Source organism: Indicator indicator, chromosome 3 (genome assembly GCF_027791375.1).
Source record: "Indicator indicator isolate 239-I01 chromosome 3, UM_Iind_1.1, whole genome shotgun sequence".
Lineage (NCBI taxonomy): Eukaryota > Metazoa > Chordata > Aves > Piciformes > Indicatoridae > Indicator > Indicator indicator.
Genome location: NC_072012.1, coordinates 19,018,064 through 19,034,403, shown reverse-complemented (window position 1 = coordinate 19,034,403; position 16,340 = coordinate 19,018,064). Strand labels below are relative to the sequence as shown.

General features: G+C 39.7%; 1 protein-coding gene across 1 annotated transcript in view; it reads right to left on the bottom strand.

Moving 5' to 3' along the window:
- Positions 1–1,891: 1,891 nt before the first annotated feature.
- The window catches only part of SEMA3D (semaphorin 3D), a 137,828-nt gene continuing 123,379 nt past the window's right edge, over positions 1,892–16,340 (bottom strand). The window contains exons 16-18 of the mRNA XM_054399830.1: positions 14,705–14,769; positions 12,397–12,536; positions 1,892–2,366 (exon numbers count right to left, since the gene is read on the bottom strand). Of these exons, the coding sequence (XP_054255805.1) occupies positions 1,953–2,366; positions 12,397–12,536; positions 14,705–14,769 (619 nt within the window). The 3' untranslated portion in view covers positions 1,892–1,952. The remainder of the gene's footprint in view (positions 2,367–12,396; positions 12,537–14,704; positions 14,770–16,340) is intronic.

Sequence of the window (16,340 nt, the reverse complement as noted above, 5' to 3'; positions counted from 1 at the left end):
CCTATTAAAAAAGCATCTAAAATTAATGACATATGGTATCGCTGGCTTTTACACAACACATGCAAACTCAGCTTTCGGGTTTTACAAGAAATGTGGGCAAGCTGAGATTCCTTTCTGAAATCTGACAAACACTTTGCCATATCTGATTTTCAACAGAGAGGAAATGAACAACGATGCAAATTGGATCTACACAGTTATAGACCAGGGACTGAACGCACACACAAACACTAGCATGGGCAAGGGCAAATCTACAAATTTTAGAGCCAATGTTTTCGGTTCCTTAATGAGGTGCACACCAATTACACGGGTTTCCCACAGACTTTGCTCTCAAGATCCATAGAATGCATGAGAAACAAGTAAAGTCTGTCATTTTGGTATCCATCAAAGCTCTCTTCCATGTGTGGAAGTGGCTAATTTGTCATTTCACACTCAAAAAGGCGTGAAAGGCAAAACGGAGGGAGGTTAGATGCAAGAGACGAAAAGGGGGCTGTGACTCATGGGAAGAGACACTAGGCCTGATTTTGAGCTTGTGTTTGTTGCTGCATATCAGGAATAAATTCCATAAAATCACAATGATGTAAAATACACAAGAATGAAGCCAGTGTTTCTTGATTATATGGAAAAATTTACACTATTAAAACCAAAATATAAACCAAGGAACAAAGAAGCCTTTACAAATGAAATTATGGTATACAGCAAATTTCTGACTTACAAGTTTTATTTACACATGGACATCTCTTGTTTTATTTAATTATAATAAAATTGTTAATTCCAACAATGCAAATTTTCAACTGAAAAATACATAAGACCTTTGGGAGAAAATCCCAAAGAATACACACATCTGAGGAATGTCAGTTCTGTGTCAAGAGCACTGGTCTCAGCCACTAAATATTTTCCCTCATCGTCTTTTATTTTAGCTTTGTTTTTGTCTTTTATTTTTTCTTTTCCTTTGCATAAGACAAAGCTAGCAAAGGTCCAGAGAAACAGACAGAGTCAAACCTTTCAAGAAATAGGAGAGGTGCAGGCAGGAATCCCATTATTTGCTAACAGGATTTGTGCACATACCTCCCATACACCACTTAGGATATTTACTCCCAAGCAAGTTGATAGCAGTTTCGATTAGTCAATATTTCATTTCAGCAGATGGGTTGCAAACTGGTGGCTACTCAAATTCTAATGAGCAACACTTGATAATTCCCCTCTTATAAACAATGGTTATGCTTTCATTTTTCTTTTTCTTTTTTTTAATGGGAAGAATGAATTTTTTTCTTAAGCCAATACTTAACGTGATTTTTTGCTGTGCCTCTCTGTGCTAGCAAACCCCACTCATGTTCCTGTATACAAGTCCTACGGGTAAATTAGCAGGCAGTTTTGCAGATCTGTCACACATTTCTACCATGCTTCTTATTCAGAAAGATGCCAAAGAACTATAAATACATCTGCCCTCCCCTGAATTGTAGCTGCCTCTGGGGTGGAACATGGCAGCAAATAATAACCTGGGAACATGGGTACTAAATCCTAGGTGAAAATTATGCAGGCAGTACAAAACACATTTCTGGGTAGCCTTAGGCTATGTGAGCTTAGCTAAAAGTGTACGTCATTTCTTTTTAATGAATGCATTTGAAATTATTGCCTGGTGTGTGTTACTACAATAAGGAACATCTCATTTGCTATTGAATCCCATTGTGGAGTCTCATACAGATTAATAGTGATGGTGAGTTATCTGATTTCATTAAGAAGCAATACTAATCCATAGGCAAGATGCACAAACCCAGAACACAGTATGCTGTTTGTATGGTTTGCTGTTTTTGTTTGGGAGTTTTTATTGGTTTGGGATTGTTTGGGTTTTTATTGGATTGTTTGTGGGGTTTTTTTGGTGGGTTTTTTTGTTTGTTTGTTTGTTTTGTTTTGTTTTTGAGGAAAATGTCTTTTCTTTAAATAGCATTTACAAACTACGTAGATGGTGGCCTGGCTGGCTCATGGTGTCTTCGGTTTCGCTTTTTTTTCATCTCCTGCACATGTTTCCATTTGGCACCACCTTTGTTCCGCTGCCGCCGCTTCTCCCGGTGCCACATCTGTTCACAGTACTCATCCAGGCTAAAGCTGGGGCTGCTGACGAGCTGGATGTAGTCCTTGTACCTCAGCCGGGACTCTGTCAGCAAATCCCTAATCCGGCCCTCCTCATCCTCAGTTTTCTGAGTGATTTCCATTTGCCCGTTCTCAATGACGTTTAAATTCAGCTTCACAATGGTATGGACAAAAGTGTGCTCCTGGGCTTTGCAGAAATAGGCTCCTGCATCCCTTCTTTGCAAGCTGCGGATCAGCAGCCCATGCTCTGTTTTGATGATTCTTTCATCAGCCTTCAGCTGTGAGGTTGGACAAAGGAGAATACAGTAGGTGAGTTTCATCAACAAAACCAGAACCAATGTCAGTGCTATACAGAATTGGAGAAAAGGCTTGGCACATGGCATGCCCCATCCCTCAAGGGCTAGCACATGGTGAGGCATGTGCAATTGGGAGAGGTACAAAGAAATCCTTTCAATGTCTCAGTTCTGCCCTGAACTACAGCATCAGTAGCACTGACATCTCACCATGCAGTAGCAAAAGACACATGCTGTGTAGCTGAAAGGCCAGACACTAACACTCATCACACCACAGTGCAACAAGTTAGACTACATTTTTCAAGGAAGGGGAGCTATGTAGTGTCACAAATCCCATTCATTTTTTAACTCCTCTACTTGAAGTATCTGTATTATATGCCAGTATACATATTGCATATAAACACAATATACCAATGTGCTTGCCCTGTTAGACAAGGCCCTATTACACAAAAAATAAATAATGCTACTGACTTTTAAAGTGAAATGCTGTGTTTCAGATCTTCTTCAACTGGATTTTACAAAAGGCAATTCTGGGCACCCCAGTTCAAGAAAGACAGGGGACTGCTTGAAAGGGCAAAGGGCTACAAAGCTGATTAGAAGATTAGGACACCTGTCTTATGAAGAAAAGCTGAGGGACTTGTGGCATTTTACCTAGAGAAGACAGGTAGCGGGGGGGGTGTGGAATATTATCAATGCTTATAAACACTTAAAGGGTGGATATCAGGAGGATGGGGCCAGTCTTTTTTTCAGTGGTGCCCAGCGTCAAGACAAGAGGTAAAAAGCACAAAATGAACATAGGAAATGCCATCTAAGCAGGAGGAACTTGTTTGTTTTGAGGGTGGCCTACAGAGGTGGTGGAGTCTCTGTCTCTAGAATAATTCAAAGCCTGCCTGGACACTGTCCCATGCAATCTGCTGTAGATGAACACACTCTGAAGTGGAGGGTTGGACTAGATGATCTCCAGAGTTCCTTTCCAACCCCTACCATTCTGTGATCCTGCCTTTGACTCACTGAGAGGTGATTAAAAGCACCTAATGAGATTAAGTGAATAGAAACACATATAGTTCTTCTACTGCTAAAAGCCTTGAAGAAGAATTTATGATGAAAAAACGAAAAAAACAACAAACAAAGAAAATAATGAGATTACATGTGAGAGATGACATCTGTCAGCATGGAACTGTAATTTCACTTACAAATGGAAATACCTCGAAAACTACAGAATGATCTCATGTTAATGAATAGATGCATGTTAGAGTAATAACACTGTCAGGTAAGTCACATATCTAGTGATGTGGAAAAATTTCCTGGTATAATCCAAGTCGAGTTTTAAAAAAGGCATAACTCCCCCCCAAAAAGCCCAACAGGATGGGGCACTGGGCACCTAAGTATTTCTGCAGCTGGAAATCACAGAAGGTAAGTGATTTGCCAAAGACCATACAAAGATTAGTAGCAGAGGTGGAAGCAGAAAGCAGATCCCTAACTCCCATTCTCCAACACCAGCATTTCCTTTGAAAATGATCCGGGTCTGTCCCAAAGCTGTCACCTCACAGGCATGCTATGTTCTGCTGCCACACAGAGGCTGCAGCACATAACATCACCGAAGGACCTAGAATGCTGCTCACTCAGCCTGCAGCAAAGCCAAAGGCTTAAATGCAACCTCAGCACTGCTGGTGATTTTGTCATAACGTAGAAAAGCTTCAGCACAAGGCTGAGTGGTGGGTTTAAGAAGTAGGGGCAGAGAAAAGCAGCATAGTCTGGAAAATTTCCCAGAGTGCACATCTGACCCTTCAGCAGACTTCAGATGGTGAAGATCAGGGAGGGATAAAAGATGACTAAATTAGATTTATTCACACTGACTAATCTACACACTGCTTCTTTATGTAAAAAATCTGTATGTGATTCCCTCTTCTGCTCCATGGGAAAAAAATGTGTACATACATATGATTCTCCATCTGTTACAATTCTAACTCACTAGTATTTTATCTCCAAGTCTCTCAGAGCAAAGAGCTGGATGAGATGACCTCCCAGGGCTTTTAGCTTTACTTTGGAAAAGTTAAATAATTTGAAAGATTATTTTAAGATCACCAGAAAAAGCAATACACATATGAATAACACATGCACACAGAGAGAGAGACTTCATCTTACTATTGTATCAGCTCTAACATATAGAAGCATACAAGTCAGGGAGGTAGGTAGGCAAGTCTTGAGGTAGGTATGTAAGTAGGTGGCTAGATAGATATGTGGATGAATGCTTACAGGCTTGTGTACTACCATTGATATGACTTCAGCAGAGACACAAAGTCAGCTGCTATAGAAGTCTGGTTAGAACTTTGCTCTGGCTGTTTGGTTTTGTGGCCAAGTATTTTTCAGCTCCTGCCAGCTGACTGTTGGGTCAACCCTGACCTTTAGTTTCCTTGTTTATAAACTGTATATAAGCATGCCTGCTTGGCACTAGCAGGGAGAAATCATACTAATTTCAGGAAATTCCTGTAAAATCGATTGTTCTGACAACAGGTGCTACATGAGCACAGTCTACTTTTGATTTACTACAATGAGTTTAAACCAGAGGAAGCCACAAGCACAGGAAAGTGCAGAGAGAGACTAGAAATTACCACTTTTCCACCTCCAGAACATACAGCACAGGGTAGTAGTTCTTAATTTTATCAGCTAGTGACATTTCATTTCAAGCAAATGTACCTTTCTTACAGTAAAAACAGGAGCTTAATACATGTAAATGAATCCACTAAAAGGTAGCTGTAGGCAGAAATATGTCTAGGACAGGTGTTTCCTTGTGGTACTGCACTCCACAGAGAGAAGCAGGAGCAGGGACCAGATGGAAGTACTTGCAGGCTTGACAAGGAAGCTCCTCTTCTGCCCAGGCTTCATGTCAACATGAAGACCCAGGTTTGAGAAATTCAGAGAGAAGCATGGGAAGAAGCAGCTAATTTCCAGACATTTGGGTTTCATAAGGCACTATGCAAAGACCAATTTCCCACATTGTCTGAGTGAAAACAGGACAGATCTCTTTGAGCTCAGGGCTTGATCCAATTGCAGCAGTAGCATCTGCCTTTCGGTGGCTCTGCCAGTATTGTAGTCTAGAGCATCTTGACAGCTGTGTACCTCCCACACTTGGAAGATCTCCAGCTGGCTGTTTCAGCTGGCTGGGTGCCAGTCTGAAGAGCCCTCACTAGTGCTTTGCCTATTTTCAGTGAAAGGAAGGCAGAATAATGGCAGATCCAGACTTGAAAAAAACCACTAGACCCCCAAGCCCATCATCCTGCTAACTCATAACTATTTACCATTTGTGTAGCAGCCATCACTTTCTAGTTGTAAATGTGTTAACTGATGGAGTTGCACCCCCATCTGCCTTGGGATACTGCAGAGAAAGCTACTGGAGTCTGAACTGGTTGTGTCCCTTAATCCCAGCCCATCATGACTCCTATTTTTAATGAAGTAGCATTCTAACAGAATGTTCTGTGTTAACCTTGGATATTGATTTACAGTGACTGTCACCTCCTCCGTCTCCGTGCCTTCATTGTTCATTCCTTTCTTATCCTCTGGCAGGATGAAATTATGACTCCGATTTCACACGTATTCAGCAACACTTCATTACAGTTTTCCCCCCTCACTTCGGTTTTTTTTGTATCCTGTTTATGTTGTTTTACCCATAGGTTCAAAACTCTTCCTGTCCTTCCTCTCTACTTTTACCCCCACAGGACTCTGGAGTTTCATAAACACCTGGCATTTCATTACTTGGTAGTAGATCTTTAACCTTTCACTTGAACACTGAATGTGCTCTTTGGTTCCTGACCTATAGATGTAAAACATATTTTATTAAATTTTGAGGAGAGTGAAAAGATCAGTTAGATAAAAGACATCATTTTGTTCTGGTCAGCTGTGGATTCATTGCTTCCCACTCCATGTCATAGTCAATAATGCTCCTAGAATATTTGTAAATAGGATTTAATGGTTCAGAAGCACAAAGACTCTAATTCATAAAAGCTTGCTGACATGTGATTAAATTTGAGCATAGAAAAAAACTTAAACATGAGAGGCATAGTTTTGTTCAGTAGGGAACAAATTATAAACCCCATGAATTAGGCAATTGATTACCATTCACTTGCTTTCCTTAGTGGAGTGGGAGAAGATTTTTGACAATATTTTATCAGCAAATTGTTCTTTTCATCCTTCATGATAAGAACATTTTACATTACCCAAATTATAGTACATGCCATAGGTACTGGCAATATCTGACAAAGGGAAAAGATCTCCATATAAATCAAACACTTGATTTTCACAACCTGAATTTAATAATGCAGGAAAAACAGGCATTGTTGATAACGATGGCAAACCTTTAAACAATCAGTAAGTTGGAAAACAAACGAAGATTTGAAAGTGCTGTGGCATCAGGTTAGGTCAATGCCTTTTGTCCTTTGCTAATGATGTGTTTAGATAGCTCCCTCTTTACAAATAATTCACATGTCAACTCTTTCACAGTTAAAACTCTGCACCTGTCTGGGAGAAGAAAGAGGCTTCAAAGCCTGCCTTCCATCATTAATCAACATGTGAAAAAATTCTAGAGGTAAAGCTGGACTAATCATGAGTTAGCTGCAACCCCTGAACAAATTGAAAGGGGGGGAAAGGAAAGCGAGGAACATTTGCTGAGAATTCACATCTGCCTTTGTTTTTCTGATATTTTCTTCTTCATCCTCATCCTCTGACTAGAAAAAAAATATAATTCTGGGTTTTTTTTTCAGCATTACTGTTACACGTGATGTTTTTTCTGTTGTACTGTGAAAATAATCATTTAAGTCCAACAGAGCTGTAGAGTTAATTTCTCTGCTTTTCTTTGTCTCTTTTTTTAAACCTATGTTTTAATTCATCAAGAAGCAACAGGAGAAATGATGAATGTATTGCTGGTACAATGTTATTATGAAAAAGCATGATTCCTATTACTTTCAAGGTGAAACTAACTTCTTGTTGTGAGAATAGATTTAAAGTCTTACCCCTCAGTATATCCAAATCAAAGCAGAAATGTCATGTGTTATATTTCAGTTCAGAGTGTTGTTTGTTTGGTTTTTTTCCCCCATGAGACTCTAGAAAATACTGGTCTTACTTAAAAATCCCAAGGTATTAAGAAAAAAAAAAGGCAAACAACCAATAAGAGTGAAAATATGAGAGCTATAAGTAGTCCCTAGGCTGCAGAATGAATCTCTTCTTATTTCTCCCACTTTCTTTATCTCCTTTTCATTGACCTAAGGTTTCAAACACTGAACTACACTCCTCTAGCTGGAGTTTCCACTGCTGGAAACTCAGTCCTTGGTGTATGTTCTTTTCCTTACTCAATTCTCATCCAACTCAGATGTCAGGGCTGGCACTGAATCTGTGACCTTTTCTCACAAGATGCTGCTGACCAGATGTTTGTAACAAAGAAAATTGCCATCATAACACTAAACTCTCCAGCCACAAAAAGATATGGAAAATTATGTCTTGGATAAATTGAAACATATCTTCTCAGTCTGGCTAAATTATAGAACGAAAACAACATCTCTTTGCTATGATGTTAAGCTGGTTGTTTTAGAAGTACACAGACAGGGGCTGTTGAGCAGGAATATGGAAAGGGTGATAACTACTGAAGAAATTGGAATGTCCTTTTTCCTTTTGGTGGACTCTTTTTCACCCCCAGGTATGAATAGATCAGGAAGGGAAGAGTTAAATGTGATCTGCACCTACTCTGTCACTTCAGACCATATGGTTTGTTTTGTCCCCTGCAAAAGGTGGTGGCAGCTTGGCAGATCTGGATCTGCAGCCGAAAGCAGAGGGACTAATACTTTTCAGAGCCACGAGGCAGCAAAACTAATGGCTTTGTAGGGAGGGAAGCATTTTCTTTTTTGCAGTCCTGACACTTATTTTATAAATAACATAACACATAGGATTTTTTTTCTTGAGAAATAAGTATGTGGTTTAAGCTTCAGAAAAACTCATCAGTTTAAGACATTATGAACAGATGATGTCTCTACTTTTTTTTTTTTTTTTTTTTTTTTTTTATGAACTCCAGCCACCACGACACCCTCCCTCATCTCAATGACTAACCCTGCCTGCACAGGAACAAACACGATCAATTGTGTGAGCAACACTACACACAAAAGCACTAGATATTTGACTTCTGACCTTAGAATGGCCCCAAACTACAAGGAAATGTACTCCCACTGGCAGCAAAATGACCTGGTGACAGCTCCTGTACCATAGGAGATCCTGTCCCTCCCCACAGGTTTCTCTGCCTGGAAGTCACATTCTGAACCATGACCCTAAGGGTGAAATGTCGGGAACATCCTGCTGGGCCAAATGCTTCCCATCTAGTCTGGATTTTTGCCCTTCCCTCAGGAAGCTTTAGTACATGTCCTGGACAGTGCAAAGTCATCTATTAATAAAGCCAGGTTTAAAGACTTGCTGAGACATTACAGTTTCAGCCCTGGAACTAAAAGTCCATAACCTAAGTTCCAGGTGCATGGAGTCATTTGCAAAGCATGGTATCATCATCACAATAAGTTACACTGCTAAGGAATGCACTAAAATAATGCACAGTGTTATTTGAGAAATCTGCTGCAGTAATAGAGAGAGCAGAAAATATGATTGTGATGGGAAATATTATGGCAAGGCAAAGGCTGACTAAAGATAGAGCAATACATTAAATATGACCACACTGTTCCTGCCACATATGGCATTTTTTTTTGTCAAATTGAAGTTCTTTGAAAAGAAAGTAAATTAATCTGATGATATTTGGATTCTCTTGAAAGGCATCAAATTAGGCTCTATTACCAATTAATTAATTTCTGCTTATAAATTAAATTACAAAACCTGGAAATCTCAATTTCAGGATCCCCAAATTAACAAAGGATTAGCATTTTAACCTGCAAAGAACATTATTCTATCTTACAGAACGAGTGATTTTCCAACATCTTTATAGACCCACCCATTTATTTAGGCAGACAGATATGAAATTAGGAATTTAATTTTAGGTCCTTTCTCTTAAAAAATAACCCAAAAAGTGACCCTTTTTTTTTTCCCCCCTCTCCTTGTATCATGATTTGAGATTTTCAAGATGAGTTTGCTCAGGAGTTCAAGTTCTTTGGACCCTGGGTTAAAATACTAGAAATTTTGTTACTACAAAATTTACTTACAAACAAAACTAATAGCTGTACACTACTTTTAAGTTACCTGATCTTGTAATTATGAATATTATATCGGCTGTTATCTTGAAAGACAAACAAAACCAATTAAAAACTAACAAAACCACCCCAAGTTGCTGGAGAACATACACTACAACTTCTATTTTATCAAAGCTAGATCAAAGAAACATTGCTATGGCTTTAGGAACAATGTGTAGTAAAAAAATGCCTACTGTTAGCATTCATAATGTAGAAAATCTCTCTGCAGATTTCTTCCTCAAATTTTCTTCCAAATTTGCCTCAAAGGTTAATCTAATCTTTTATCAAAGCTTTACTTTTCTCATACAAACAGATGTCAGGCTCATTACACAGAGCAGGCACAGTAAACATTGCTGTGGAAAGCTGCTAATGTGCAAAGAGGAGTACTTGCTGGAGCTTCAAATGCCATCATTACACATATGCAGCTTTCCCTTACTCACACTCAATGAGCACATCCTTGGCACATTGGGTAGTATTGAACATCACTGTGCTTGGGGAACTTGTATTTGGCCCCAAACAAGTAGCAGGGGTCAGGTTCCTGCTGTAATTAACCTTTGGAAGGCATGGCAAAAAAATACTATAGTCTTAATTTAGGCTATGCCACATAGGTTAGCCTGCTCTAACTTTGAAGTTGATTTGACCTACAGTTTGTTCTGCAATCCTTCAGAGGCTTTTATGAACCTGTGATTTGTGAGAAAATCAACTGATTACTTTTTCCCCCCTAAACTGGCACAGATAAAACTCAAAAGCAGCCCTTCAAAAGGGGCTTTCAGATCTTCAAAGTGTGACTTCTTGTGATACAGAGATATTACAATCTTCATAGAGAACTGGCTGCTTCATGCAGTTTGTAACTCTTTCTGAGAACCTCAGGCACATGCTACAGTTGCAATACAGTATTTCGAGAAATGATTAGTAATCTCAAATCTTGACATAAGTTTATGTTCATAAAAAGAAAAACAAAAGAAAAAAAAAACAACCAACCAACCAAAATGAAACACCATGTTAGATAAGACCTGTTAATTAGCTGCTTAAATTTACTTAAAAATGAGTCTTAAACACATGGTTAGAATTAAGTGAGTACATTACTTGTTTCCCTGACCAAACCTGTAAGTGCATTTACAAACTGCTACCTCAGGGAAGAAAAGCACAGTCTTCCACACAGGACAGTTAAAGGTAAATCAATGAATATGCAAACTATGAATGCCCACAGGTCTTTAAAGTCTGATACAGTTCTAACTGGATTTTCACGTCAGCCACCTGTGGCCAGCTGATCAGAAGATCCCCCCCTTTTTTTTTTTTTTTATTTTCCCCAAATTATGGACTTCAATTGAGGTTAGAGGTGGTATTTCAAACCAGTAATCTCTTTCTTTTGGTGTTTAGTGCACGTTGTGGGAAGCACTGAGTCTATAAATTAATGAAGCTTTTATTCTCAGCAGAGGAAAGACTCCTTGCCAATTCAAAGCATGAATAAAAGAAGGGGAGTAAATTAAAAGTACTGCAGAGTTATAGTCCATATACAGCCTTGTGGTTTGTTTTTTTCTGTCTTACCCAGTGGGAAATTGGAAGTGCTTTGTTTCCCCTCACTCTGACTTTCTAGGCCGATATGTAAGTGGGGTTGCAATCTTCGGACTACTGCCATGAGTCACATCTCACCTAGAGGTGATGCTTTCATGGGCACTTGCCATGGCCTGCATCTCTCCAGCCTTCAGAAAGAACCAGCACATTTTCAGCACTCATAAACTATCATAGGATGAATTATCATTGAGAGTGGAAGACTGGCTGGGTATTTGATAGTTCCTGTCATTTAAACTAATTTTTCCCTTGAGAGAACATTTAACAAAAAAGCATATCTAACACCTGGGACCAGCTTATTTGAAAGGGTAGTTCTCTTTCCTTCTCCTTCCCCGTTGCCATGGTTGCCATCACAGCAGGACTTGGCCTTAGACACAAAATCATTCATGTAAGAGAAAAGCTATGAAAACTCCTGAGGTTTGAAACTCACTCAAACCAAGACCTTTTGGCCATGAGAGTTCCTTTGTCACTATCTTAGAAAGAAATCATCAGGAAATCATGCAGGGGGTATGGAAGGACCTAGAGGCTTTTCCAGGGTTTTTGTACAAGTAAGGACCCAAAATCTGCCTCTTGCAGGAATTAAGGGCCATCAGAAATCTCACCACTTTCTACTCCACATGCAAGGTGCACTTCTTTAACCTGACATCTCTGCATCAGCACAGAGTACCATTATAGAAAAATTCTGACTCCACTACCAATGGAAAAAAAAAAAAAAAAAAAAGCTTTTTACTGCACAGACCTTTCTTCCTCTGGGGAGAGATGGAGAGAAACAGTAAGCTGTACATTCAATTCTTAGTAACACTGCTTAACGTGATAAGGGAATGTAATCAGACACTAAATGGAGCAGAGATTTTGTTAAAACAGAGAGTTTTGAGCATATATTTGCCTACAGAAGTAGCTGGCATCTTGATTACTGGATAAAAGGACTTCTTTTTCAGTGCTTTTCAGTACTTTTAGAATTTTTACCACTATTTAAAGTCTAATGCTTTTTTCTTTTTAATATAATGAGAGAATGAGCATGTAAGTCAAAATAAATATCTAAATCTGCTTGTGACATAGAACAAATGGCTTCTCTTCTCCCCACTGAATGCCCCAAATGGTGATACCAGAATGCTATGTGATACATAAGGTAAGGCAAGGAAAAGTAAAACGTTGACTAATCCCAGTAACTCCTGCCTTTCAATGCTCAGGTGAATTCTCTACAGAAGAAACTTGCCTTGATGACTATAACTTACCTCTTCTCGATGTTCTTCTCCAGAGCGCTGAATATACCACCTAATAGAGGCTTGCTGGGACTTAGGAATACATTCCAGAAAAGTTGAATTAAATTCAATGCCAAAAATCACCTTTTCATCAGCAGTTTCATGACTAATGCCTGGAAAGCAAACATGGTACAGGAGATTAACCCTGACCTGGCTTTTAAAGCAATGGGAAAATAGCCTGATTCAGAACAGATGCTATAAGAGTGAGTGAATTATAAAAAAGCAAAAGGAAACTTAACTTTTAGCTTAAACTATAACTATGAGGATTTAGAGGTGGCTGCTAACCTTCCTTCAATGCAACTGGTTTTTAAGGAGGTCAATAAAATCTATATCATGGGCTTGTTCAGTTTTAAAGTTTAGACTTTCACCTTTGAGGAATTTAAACACTGACCTTTATTTTTGCTTTAAGCAAGGCAACTACTAAACCTGTGCAAAAGCTGCCAAAGGTATGGCCTGGTTTGTTCATCTCATACATTTTAAGGGAGTTACAGAGCTAAAGTAACCCAAAATTTACCCTACTTCAGTATAATTTGAAATGCTTTGTAGTTCATTTTCAACCAATCAAGGAACTATGAGTAGATCTGGGCTCCTTTCCTGGTCTACTGCAAACCTGATGGAGTAATTTCTAATCTTTGTATCTCCATTTCCCTTCCTGTCTTATCTGCCTTACTCTCAGACAAAAGCTGTTTCTTACACCCTGACAATAACAGAAAGGAAGGCGAAAGCAGTGGTGTCTCCTAAATCAAACATTAGCTCAACATGAAAAAAAAGAAATACAAATTTGGATTGTTTCTTCAATATATGAGATCTAAAGACATTCAACCTTTCCGCATTAAATGCTTTTCTTTTATTTCACTGTGCCACTGAGATTTCTGTAGAGCCAACAACTTCATGCAGCCAACAAAGTCTCTGGGAGAGAATCTCACACAGTGGAGAGCTCAATTTAAATAGCTTTTGGGGCCATAATGTTATTAATTATTTCAAATAGCATAAGTAAGCCAAGATCTTGAAGTGGCACAGGTCAGCTTCATGGTTTTATGGCATACAGGAGTCATCCCAAGATGGATTAAATTTTGATTGGTAGTGCTACATCAGGGCAAAGGATTAATACCAATTTCTGTGCTAAGTCATTTTACATTTATATAACAAAGCCAACTCTTCCAGCATCTCCTTATTCTTCCAGGAAAATGTGACATTGTCAACCTTTCTGCTGGAATTTCTACAACCTTGAGCTTTGCACAGTCTCAGATACCACTATTTGGTAAACCATAGCAAGCAGCAAGAAAGGAAATTCTGGCTCTTGGGAATGAACAGGAGTTTTGTCATTGAATTTAGTGGAAATGAGATTTTACCCAGACCTTTTAACTATGTCTGCAAGCACACATGTACATTCAGAGCCCCCTACAGACTTAAGCCTTTGATCCTGTGGCAAGCAGCTCTGATTTCTTCACTGACTCATGCCAAGATCTGCAGCAGGCACCCAGCACCACAATGGCATGAAAATAACCAGAAATCAATGGAAAGTCATGGCTGGTCCCAAAACAAATGTTCAACACAGAGATATAATCAATATTGTTTTGACTGGGTTGCTCACTTTAATAGGCAGCTAGAAAAGTCCCAGACAAACCCAAGCTTGGTTTTGAATGCTTTTCATTTATTTTACTCTGCTGTGGAGATTGTTGCATAACCGCAGGATTTCATACTGACAGTGCTCGCTGTAAGAAAGTGCTGCAGTTGCCAAAGGGCTTTGGCATCTGAAAAGAGGGTGTGGAAAAGTGAGGGGGGAGCCTCTTGTTCGTAACAGGAGTATTTAAGTAGCTGCGGGGAGGGAAGGGGATGGTTTGGCAGCTGGAGCTGAGCCTTGGGATGTGTCGAGTGTATCCCTCGGAAAGGGAGAACATGGTGTCTTCCCCTTTCACCCCTGGAGGCTTCTGCATGGGATTATTTCCCATTTCTAGACGAAACACATCTCATTAGCTACTTGTAGGATCATGTGTGGTGATTTTGTGTCAGGGACACATCTCACTTCCCTGGGTGGGTGCTGGGGAGGTTCACCAATGAGGGATGCAAAGGTGCCATTCCATGCTGGCTGTCCCTTATCATCCCTGTCTCTGAAAATTTAACTGTGGGAGGGTTAAATGTGTATGAAGTGTGAGAAAGACAACTGATTTAATAGTGTTATTCTGTTGAGCTTGGCAAGTTTGCACAGATAGACAGAGACCCTTACAGCAAACTCTCTTGTCAAACACAGAAAAGAGCAAGAAATGTGCAAAATACTCACTGTCTTCCACATCCCAGCATTGTGCAACAGGGTCTCCATATTTGACATCTTGCCTTCTAGCTCGCCTATGGGAAGAGCATGCAAACTTGTAACACTTCAGGCATAATTTCTGGAATTCAACAACAACATACAGAGGAGCTCAGCAGATGTGGACTTGCATTGCTCCCACCCTACTGCTGACAATTATGGCCTTAACTAAAACCAGCCTCACCCTCAAAGCATGATGTGGCCTAGAGAGATTTGTACAATCAACATCAAGAGAAGGGCCTGTGATTTGGGAAAACCACTGGGAAGGCAAAAAGAAAAAGTTAAAGGAAACAACCTGCCTAGAGTTAAAAATGGGCAATATAGTAATATATAGAGTGTCTAAATCTGCTTTAGGAGCATGGGACATGGGCCTCCTGGTGGGGTGGACTGTCTTGGAAATACTTAAAAACATTCTTAATGTTATAAGTCATGAAAAAAAAATGAGGTTCAACAGTTTATATTCAAAATTGAGCTCAGGACACTTACTAATAAACCAATCATTCAAATGAAGACAGAAAAGCATATAGCTTAGTTTGGTAACACACAATTGACAAATCCAATTATCTTCTATCTTTATGACCAGAAGATATGCTTCAGACAATGATCTGAGGTGGTCTGCTCCCTACCACAACTAACTTGCCAGCTTTTCTCTCTGTGTGTTACTTAAAGTCATTGTGACTTAGTGTAATTTCAGGGTAAGAGCACTAAAAATCTCCAAAACAAATAATTCTTTCTCTGTGGATGATGGCATTTATCTCCCAAGAGCTACTCCAAAAAAAAAAAAAAAAAGGAGGGGGGGTCTGCATTTTATTTCTTTAGCAGAAGAATTGAATACCCAAGAAAAATGTGTTCCTCCCTTACAGCCCCAATAAGAGGAGTAGAACCTCCCACGTGCACAGCAATTCAAGCAGGTTCCCCAGGCCAAGCTGCCCACTGTGGTAAAAGTTGTAGGCATGCTATAAGCACAGGCTGCCAGAAGTAAATAATCTACTGGAGGATTCCCAAGGCCAGTTACATCTTTTGTTTTGAAGCCACAGGCTTTTGGCCTTCCCACCAAACTCCACATCTGTTAAAAAGCACAGACCATTAATCTCCATGTCCCAGCCCCACCTCAGGCTTCAGCAAGCCTCATGTGTCACTAACTTTGCAGTGAGCCTGAACACTTGCTTTTCTCCTTTCATTTATTCTTCTCTGAATTTAGTTTGCTTTGGCTTCGAGGGCAAACACATAAAATTCCTTGTCATCATGACACGATAACCTATGAGTCATTAACTTCAAGGGTTTGTCTAATTGCTCAGGTCCTTGCCCTGCAGCCCCTAAGGCAGAAAGTCTCGTTCCAGAGACTGAGCTCAGACTGCAAGGTCCAATGTTTACTGCAAGAGTTACAGTCAGAAAAGCTTCATCCAAAGGGAAATGAACACACTGCAAATGACTCTGGCTCAATGAATGAGGTCAGACCTCTGGCTAAACCAACCAAAAACTCCCAAGTCACATTCAACAACTTAGATACTGCACAGGTAGAGCCTGCAGTGTGCTCTCACCCCATGCACGTTCATGCTTCTGTCCTAGGTGGCAGGTACGGAAAGTTCAGATGTAGCTTCTCTCACTG